Below are 9,907 nucleotides of genomic sequence, written 5' to 3' on the forward strand. Positions count from 1 at the left end.
TGTCCCTATGCTGTGAACTTCAAGTGATCCCCTGTGTGACAAACATGAGCTGAAATTTCATTGACTGTCTCTGTCCCAACGGGTTTTCACATGTAAGCAGCGGAGGGAAAGAGTGAGGCTGAAATGGTGTGTGTGTGTGGGGAAATGATTACTTCCTCCTTCCACACAGCGTGAGCAAATGACAACCACCAATCACCAGAGTCTAGCCTGATCTATCCTCACCTTTTTTTTTTTTAAATGGGGTCTCATATTGTCTAGGCTGGCTTTGAACTCACTATGTAGCAGATGATGGCCTCAAATGTATGGTTATTCCCAAGGGATGTCGGGGAGAGTGTCACCTCTCTTATGTTCCTCAACTTTACCTGATTCTCCTGAAGTCTTCTTGCCTTTGGCAGAGTCTGGGAGGAATGGGGAAGAAGCAGAAACTTTTGCTTGTGGCTATTCTGGCAGTAACTAACTTTACCCCAGGAATACCTGGGAATTAAAGAGGAAGCCCCGCCCCCCTTGCGCTTACGCTTGCGTGTGTGTGCTCTCTCTCTCTCTCTTTCTCTCTCATAATGTTTCTGAGATTCCATGGGAGTCTAAACTCACATCTGTTGACATGGTCCCATTCTGTATTGCCCAGTATAAGGAAACTAGAGACTTCCTAAGGATCTGCTGTTCTCCCCACCCAACCCCACCTTGGGACCATGGTACACTTGCTTTCAAATACGGGGAAGAGCAGAGCAGTTAGAAAGATTTGTGATTTAAATCTGGTAGGATTGGGATATTGGCATGTATTACCTCTCCATGCAGCCCTATAGCCTACATGGTTGTTGCCTGAGCTACAATTTCCAACTCTGTAAGAATTGTCTGTTCTACTGGATGACATGTGAGCCTCAGAAAGCCCTGCGATGTGGACAGGGCAGCGACTCTCTATTTTAGTTGTGCTAGGAAAGCATATACATAGCGTGTGCGAGGCAGCATAGCTAGCGAAGTCAAGGCTGATTGCAGGGTGCCAGAGACCTTCCCCAGACATGGAGAGCATCAGGGGTGACAGGAGACTTGGAAAAACAGTCTACCCTTACAGTGCAGCACAGTCTCCACGGACTGTAGCGTGTGTGTATTTCTTTACCACCTTCACGGCTGAACCTAGCTACCGAGAACTTCGTTGAATAGTAGTGATGAGTTGTGATGAAGCTGGTTTCTCATACAAATTCATGTGTGCACAGTTTTGAATGATAATGATTTCTTCCCCTCGTGGTACCAGACATAGAACACAGAGCTTTATGTGTGTGAGACAAATGCTATAGCACCGAGTCGCACTCGCTCTTAACCTATTGACTTTTTCTGTTCCTCATCCCTCTCTCATTACTTCCTGGACCTGGCAGTTCCTCTGCTTTGGCCTCCAAATGCTACTGTTATAAGCCTAAGGTGAGGGAAGAGGAGGATTTTCTCTTTCTCACGTGTGCATTTCCCCTTCTTCTTCTGCCTTTTGGCTTAGTGCAGATTCATCAAAGGAGGCAACTTAGGCGTATTTAACAATAAGATAATAATCTGCGACCATTTTCTTGGCGTGTGATTTCTTCTGCCCATGCCGTGCCTGCACACGTATGGCACGGGCTCCTCTCTCCTCTTATCTGAGTGTTTAGAGGGTTGCCTATCTCTGCATCAGCGTATCTAGGTGTGTTGTGACTAGCTATCTGTGGCCGTGTAGTTATTGGTGTAACCAGATATTATATTTAGATATCTGGCTGTGTGCACCTAGGGACCGGTGCACACAGTGGTGTATCTAGACATTATCTTAGGGAAGGTCTGATGTGGGAGTGGATACCTGTCATCTCTGTGGGCGGCGTCTTTATCTCCCTGACAACCTGAACAAGGAGCCCCGAGACATTTTTCTGGCACTAACTTTGGCTCTTTTGCTCCTACTCGCTCTGTCTTCCTGTCACAGGGGTAAATAAGGTCTGAGGCCCCAATGTGGGGCTCTGTACCCCTCTTGGGTGACCTCTGCAAGCACCAGGAAGCCATGTACTTACCTGCAGCCAGAAACATGGTCCTTCTTGGCTTTTTGGATCTTTTCTTCCTTAACTGTCAGTTCTGGCCTCAGAAACAGAGAAGTGAATACTGGAGCCAAAGCAGCCTCTTTATTCACGTTTGAGAAGCCCGGGGTCTGGGGCTGTTTACCCTCAGGGTGGAAGGCAGGACTGGGCCCTGGTTGCCTCTCCTCAAGATTCTCATGGTCACATATGCGGTCGATTCTTTGTAGCAGATATGTGCTGGTGACATTGACTTCCCTGGCTCTTTCTGAAGAGAAGCTCAATTAGCTTTGTAAAGCCCCATCCTTGATTCTGGGTCCCCAAAGTATATGCATTTAAAAAGGATGCTTAGGCCAGGCGGTGGTGGCACATACCTTTAATCCCAGCATTTTGGAGGCAGAGGCTGGTGGATTGCTGTGAGTTCGAGTCTAGCCTGGTCTACAAAGAGACTCTAGGACAGCCAAGGCTACAGGGAGAAAGGCTGTCTCAAAAAAAAAAAAAAAAAAAAAAGACCTCATATGATGGCATGTACCTATAATCTTAGCTACTCTGTTGTCTGAGGCAGGAGGATTACAACTGCTTGCCTGGGTCACTTAGGAAGATGCTTAACCATGAACCAAAAGGATGTTTAGGTGTCAAAGGCTAGTTCTCTGTCCCACCCTCGCTCGCTCCCCCACCTCCCCCACCCCCTCCACCCCCCAAATCAGTGAGGGTCTTGCCCACGATTCCTAGCGATCTTCAAAGCAGGCTTTGCATCTTTATCTGATGTGTTCTTGGTTTTTAGTTTTGGCCATGAGTATCCTCACATGCCACTAAAGGACTTTGGGTCTCTGGGCTGTTACTAGCTGCTTGTGCAGTTCCAAGTGTTGAGGCAGGCTGGGAGAAAGCGGCAGGTTTCAAGCCCCACCGTGGTTGCTGTTGGGTAATGTGGGCACAGGGTTCCTGTTTGAAAGAGCACACTGCTTTCGCACAGGGTTCTGGGCTGTGCATGTAGCTCCTAGCAGGGTGAGGCCCTGGCTGCCATCCCTAGAACCTTCCTCCCTGCAAAAGTCTCAGAACACACACATTCCGAAGGAAGGTTTTCCAGCACATCACGCTGTGGGGAAAAAAAAAAAAAGCCAGGCGGAAGAGTGGCAACCAGACCTCGCAGGGAGGGACAGGAGACCTAGTTTCCCAGAAAGATAGATTTCAACACAGGAGGCTTGACTCTCTCCGCCTCTGTGTAGATTCATCAAACAAGTAAACAAAATGGCCTGTGTCGTTCTCGTCCCCCCTGTCCCCCCCCCCCCCTCCGCCCCCGAAAGTGCCTCAAAGTCTAACTTCATGAAAAAAATCTTAGGGAAGTTTTGAGGAGGCCATGCTATTGTGTTTTAGTTGTCAGACATATACTAGGTGGGCCCCGAACATGCCAACTTCCCTGACTCAGATGGCGCTGGGCTTAGCTGACTTGGGCTTGGGACCTGTGGACTTTGGAAGCAGTGGCAGCTGAGTCAGAAGGCCTGTACCCTAGACCCTAGACCCTGGAAAAGAGGAAGGAGCAGCTGGGAATAAGGATGGGACAACCAACACAGAAACACAACCCTGGCCTGGGGCAAGTGCTACTGTGCAAAAAGCCTGTACATTTCAAAGGCAGCAAAAAAAAAGTAAAAAAAAAAAATTGATCTTTGTTTAGATTAACAGACCCCTGACTATGAAGAAGGAAGGCATCCAGACCCGAAACCGGAAGATGTCTAGCAAATCCAAAAAGTGCAAAAAGGTGCATGACGCGCTGGAGGACTTCCCCAAGAGCAGCTCCTTCAACCCGGCCGCCCTGTCCAGACACATGTCGTCGCTGAGTCACATCTCCCCGTTCAGCCACTCCAGCCACATGCTGACCACACCGACGCCCATGCACCCACCCTCTGGCCTCTCCTTTGGACCTCACCACCCTTCCAGCATGGTCACCGCCATGGGGTAGAGAGGGGAGAGCCCTGCTCCACAAGCCCATGGAGTCTGCGAGTCTGCAAAGAGTCCCCCTCCCCCCACGGCCCCTCTACTTGCGTTTTTTGCAGGAGCAGTATCATGAAGCCCGAAAGCGACAGATCTATGTTTTTTTGAAGGCAGAGAGCAAAATGTTTGCTTCTTTTCCAAAAGGAGCTCCGGGTAGTGTCTGTGTTCCAACCACTGAATCCGGGTCCCATTTGTGAATAAGCCATTCAGACTCATATTCCCTATTTAACAGGGTCTCTAGTGCTGTGAAAAAAAAATATTGCTGAACATTGCATATAACTTATATTGTAAGAAATATTGTACATTTGAGGAAGACTTTATTGTACCTGGATAGCTGTAAGAAAGGCATGAAGGACGCCAAGAATTTTAAGGAATATAGGGAAAATAAAGTATGGAGATACAGAAGAAACTAAGTCTGATGTCCAAATGGGCACACTGTCAGTTTTGTTTCCCTTTAGTTGTTTGATGCTTTAAAAAAAAAATAAAAAAATAAAAAAACCAAAAATTTTAAAAAGGAGAAAAAAAAAAGAAAAAAAAAAGAAAAAAAATTAAAAAAAAGAAAGAAAAGGAAAAAAATCCAAGAAAAAAAAAAAAAGGTTGTAGGCAAATCATTTATTCCAGGCTGTGAGCTTTTACAAAGAAAATTTCAGATCTGGGCAATCAGTGTGAAATCTCACCGATTGCCAATGAAGATTTGAGAATGTCATGTCTGGCCTACACCCTCTGTGAATCAGTCCCTGTAATTGTTGTTTGTATGTACAATTCAGAAGCACCAAAATAAGAAAAAGATGTAGATTTATTTCATCATATTATACAGACTGAATTGTTGTATAAATTTATTTACTACTAGTGTTAAGAACTGCTTTTTTTTTTTTTTTTTTTTTTTTTTTTTTTGGTTTTAATGTTTTCCTTCTCTCTGGATTTTTGGTTGAATAAACTAGCTTGCTTTCAGTTGACTTAAGGTGGACGTCCTCTGGAGGGTTTATTTTTCCTTTTATTTTTGATGGTATTTATTAAATAGCTTCTATGGGCCAGCGGTACCTGTCTTTTTCGTCACTTGCAGCCTAAGCTATGAAGGTAGCAGCATACCAGCTACCAACGTGCATGTCAGCAACCTGGCCACTGACAGGCCTTGTCCTGAGAGCAACCTGGCTGACTGTTAGCCCTGTGTGTCTGTATTAGTGATCACTGCCTTTTAAACAGTCTGTTGGAATAATACTATAAAAATAATAAAGTTAAAATATTTTAAAACAACAAAGCAACACTGTATCAAAGTGATGGCCAAGCTCTTATAGAATTTGGTAGCACTAGCTAATTTCAGAGTTGTTTTCTTTTTAAGCATTCTCAAACAAATATGTTAGTTATTAAGCGGGAGACCATGTGAATCCTCGAATGGGAGAATTGTGAGTTCTACTGTTGTTTAGAGAAATCTATGCCTGGGCAGGCACAGCTTCTGGGGTCCTCCTGTGAGCTGCCTGCTTTCCTTGGGTACCTCCCGGAAGACAATCTTAAAGGAAGAGTGGGGCTGAGGTGTCCAGGTGTGGACCCCTCTGACACTGCAAGCCAGCCAGGAGCTCCTCAGTTCATTCCGGGATGACTTTGCTGCTGTTGGAGGGGTGGCCAGGATGTCTGCGCAACATGAGATGACCCTTTGGAAACCTGCTGTGTCCCCTTTGCCCTGCTGACAGAATGTGTAACTCTGGCACACACCTAAGAGTCTGTTAACCGCCTCTGCTTTCTTAGCGCATATTTTAAATCTAAATCTCAAGCTGAATGTTGAAATAAAAGAGTAAGAGAACTGGCATGCAAGCGTAGATCTTGTTGGCTCTCGATTGATGACCAACTGTCTGATAATGGGCTCCAATCCCCTCTGAAGCACGCAGGGAAGAGGGTCATACTGAACCTGGGAGATTTTATTGTCAGGTTGGTCCAGGTCTCAGGAGTCCCCACTTGTCTTCGTAAGACCATTTGTGTTAATGCCCTTTCACCTTAAGAACAAGGAATTCAAATTCTTGACATTCCTGGAGTGAGAAGGAGTAAGGGGGTGGGGGGTAAAAGTCCCAATACCAGCCTGCATGAGCTTTGCTTTGCTGTAGGTAAGGCAGCTGCCTCCTGGTTCTTTGTCATTTCTTCATAGCGTTCCGTACTTTGATTTAGTTGTCAAAGCTGCTTCTAGAAGATGGTGCAAAAGTCTTATAAAATATCTCTATAGCCGGATGATAATGGCTCAGATTTCCTTTGGAATGTGTCTCTATTAAAAGAGAAAGACATAGCCGAAGAACATGAGAGTTTAATCTGGAAAAACAAGACAAGAACCAAGATACTTGCCGAAGTGTTTTTGAGTAAATTGTATCCTCGATCAGTTTTCAATCTGTTTGATCTCATTTTTCAAGTAACTATCAGCGCAGCCATTGACGAATTATTGGAATATAATATGGAGCTTGGGAGAAGGGAAGAAGATACAAAGATTGGATTAGCACCCCCCCCCCTTTTTTTTTCTTCTTTTAACAGGGCCTCACACTGTAGATTGGGTTGGCCAGGTACTCAGGGCAATCCTCCTGACTCAACCTCCCTGCTGTTGGAGTGGCAGGTGTGAGCCAGCACACCTGACTTGAGTTAGCTCTTTAAAAACATTTCAAAGGCTAAGATCACAGGGAAGAAAACGGAACAAAACCAACTCTCCTCCTTAGGAAGGCCACGGAGTAAATATCACCTGGTGTAGGACGCACTTTAAGATGGTGGTGCCAGCTCTTGCCTCCAGGCACAGCACTGGGGAGCCATGTTTACTGGGGAGGCATATACGCTGTTGCCTTTAGTTAGAGGTCTGCCTGGGCTACCAGGTGAGTTCTCAGGCAGCCTGGGCTACAAAGTGAGACTCTATCTTAAAACAAAACAAAACAACAAAAAAACAAAAAAAGAGAACCAAACCAAAAGAACTGAAAGTAAAACAAACAAACAAAGCAAAAAACTTGTCACTTATTCAACAACCACCTATTGAGTATTTAGGTTGAATATCGTTTAAAACCATCTTTTGAATGAAATGGCTCAGCACATAAAGATGCTTATTGCTAAGGCTGATGACCTGGGTTTGACCTCCTAGACCACCTCCCTTCCCCCCCCCCCCCACAGTAGAAGGTAGGAACTGACTCTCTCTCCCTCTCTCTCTCTCTCTCTCTCTCTCTCTCTCTCTCTCTCTCTCCTGTCAGGGTTTTTCTGTGTTGCCCTGGCTGTCCTGGACCTTGTTCAAAACCAGGCTTTGAACTTACGGAGATTCACCTGCTTCTGTTTCCCTAGTGCTGGGGTTAAAGGTATGTGCCACCACCACCTGCTTAAAAAACATCTTAAAAAAAAAAAGGTGTTAAGAGAAAATAAGCCAGGTGTGGTGGCTTGCACTCGTAATCCTAGCACTTAGGAAGGCTGAGGCAGGTGGACTGTATTTTAGTTAGAGGCCAGCCTGAGTTACAGTGTAAGACTGCCTCAAAATCTGAAGAAAAGAGAGAGAGAGAGAGAGAGAGAGAGAGAACAAAAGAACGAAAATCATACCAGGAAATAGAGAAATGAAGACATTAGCAACGTCATTCTTACTTTGTGGCCTTAACCTTGTTATTCCCCTTCAAAATGAGTTTCACAGATTGTGGTAAGTTCATGGCGGGCCTCTGGGTTAGTCCTTAAGCAGACAGTTGTGAGAGAACTGGGGATGCTCAGATGCTTCTGAGATTTGTTCTCTAGGGTTTACAGATGGTTGCTTAGGAGATGGAGAGATAGCTCAGGAAGTTGTTTGCTGTGTAAACGTGAGGATTTAGTTTAAGCCCCAATACCACAAAAGCCTGAAGTTGTTGGCATTGTGGTTGTCATCCCACTGCTAGGGAGGTGGGGACAGGTAGGTCCCCGAGGCTGACTTTAGACATATACATACACATGCGTGTATACACAAATACACAAATACACCATACACATTTCTTCCTTTTTTTTTTTTTTTTTTTTTTTTTTGAGAAAGGGTGTCTCTGTGTAGCCTTGGCGGTCCTGGACTTGCTTTGTAGACCAAGCTGGCCTCGAACTTGCAGAGATCCACCTGCCTCTGCCTCCCGAGTGCTGGGATTAAAGGCGTGTGCCACCACCACCCAGCTCACACATACACACACACACACACACACACACACACACACACACACTTTAAAGCTTATTCTTCATCATGACTGCTTTTCACTTTCTCCCCTCCCTCCCTCCCCTCTTCCCTTCCCCCTCCTCTTGTTGAGACAGGAGCCCAGGCTGCTGTGGAATTCCTTGTGTAGAGGAGGATGACTGTGAACTTCAGATTTCTACTTCTCAAGTGCTGCCATTACAGGCGAATGCTACTCCACTTGGTTTCTGTGATGCTGGGTCTCAAGCTCTGGGCTTTATGCAAGCTAAGGCTGCAGTCTACTGTCTGTGCTACATCATCGACCCACTACTATTTTGAGAATTCTTTATTAGGAAAGCCCAGGATTTTGAAAAGCGGCACTTGAAAATCCTGCGGTGACAGGATCCAGAAGATTCCAGGAGATTCTGGTGGCCCCTCGGTCAGTGGTGCTGCCCACTATCTTATTGAACATACATTAACCTGCATTGCCTGACTGGCAGTTCCTCACAGGGGTCAGCATCTGTCTTTGGACTCTGCTCTTTCCGAACTGTGTCCAGGCCCCTCTGGAGCTGAATACACGGGGACTCACTTGCCCTGCTGATTTTGGCCGCCTGGCTCAACATGCTCTCATCCATCCTGTAAAGAGATCCTGCCTGAATGGTTTACGGGCTCTGCTCGGACTACAGCCAGCAGCACCCAACCTTTCTCTTTCCTTGTCTCTTTCTCTCTCTTTTTCCCATTGAGGAAAGGGATAAACAGAGGAAGTAAACCAATGCTCACAAAAGCGGTTCCTTTCCGGGTGCCTTGCTCACATCCCTTCCTGACTGGCCCTTGGCTCCTTTGCAGGGGACCCTGGTACATTAGCTACATTGTCTGTGGTGCATTTTTACAATCCCCTGTCATGTCTGTGTGCACGGTTTGTCAGGCTGAGCATTGGCGAGGGGATTTGGAGAGTGGGCCCCCCTCACCCCGCCCATCCTGTTGACCCACAGGCCTGGAGTGGAACAGAAGCCACGCCCCAGGAAACACCCATCTCCCTGGCCTTGTGGGAGGGGCCCAGGCCACAGTAAGAGCCTAAAGGTTGTGTCAACACCTGAAAGGACATTGTGTTATCAAGGAAGCAGCTTTGGGATGTGGGTTTTACAGCTCAAGGTGCTGACTAAGGATTCGAAGCCATCGGGCCCTAAAAGGGGACCTGATTCTGTGGCTTGGTCTGAGGGTGTTGGAGCCACAGAGACAGTGCCACAAAAAAAAGCAGCTTATCTGGGTTATTTGGGGGAGGGGGTGAAGGTGGGAAGGAAGCTGGTGGGGCACAAGAAACTGACAGGAAAATGAAAGTTGTTCTCCTGTCTCTGTCTCTCTCTCTCTCTCTCTCTCTCTCTCTCTCTCTCTCAAGTCCTCAAACACTACTTATTGTTGGGGATTGCACTCAACCCCACCCCCCATGCTAAGCAAGCACCCCACCCCTGAGCTACATCCCTTGAGCGGCCTAAAACATTTTAAAAGGAGAAGAAATAGCAGTCACTCTTGCTGTTGAACTGACCAAGGGCAGGCAGTTTTGGGGGAGGACAATTGACCTCAAATGCCTCTGTGAATAAATTGTTCCTGGAGGGGGGGGTGAAGGGGGGGAGGGGAGGCTTGAGTACAAGGTTGCTTCATTTTAATTTTCAGACCTTGCTCTGTAGCTCAGGCTGGCCAGGAATTCACGGGGATCCTCCTAGAAGTTGCTTTTTGAGGGTCACTAAAGCTCCATTTGAACTGGAAAGGGCCATCAAAGACA

The 9,907-nt window shown here is 46.5% G+C and overlaps 1 protein-coding gene across 5 annotated transcripts in view; it reads left to right on the forward strand.

Moving 5' to 3' along the window:
• Positions 1–4,963, forward strand: part of GATA3 (GATA binding protein 3) — a 29,921-nt gene extending 24,958 nt beyond the window's left edge. For 4 of the 5 annotated variants that reach the window (XM_084781246.1, XM_084781248.1, XM_084781245.1 and 1 more), the window contains exon 6: positions 3,691–4,963. In XM_084781246.1, the coding sequence (XP_084637372.1) occupies positions 3,691–3,975 (285 nt within the window). In that variant the 3' untranslated portion in view covers positions 3,976–4,963. The remainder of the gene's footprint in view (positions 1–3,690) is intronic. The other variant, XM_084781249.1, reaches the window with a different exon arrangement.
• The last annotated feature ends 4,944 nt before the right edge of the window (positions 4,964–9,907 follow it).

This window comes from Acomys minous, assembly GCF_964271855.1.
Source record: "Acomys minous genome assembly, chromosome: 5".
NCBI classification, from domain to species: Eukaryota; Metazoa; Chordata; class Mammalia; order Rodentia; family Muridae; genus Acomys; species Acomys minous.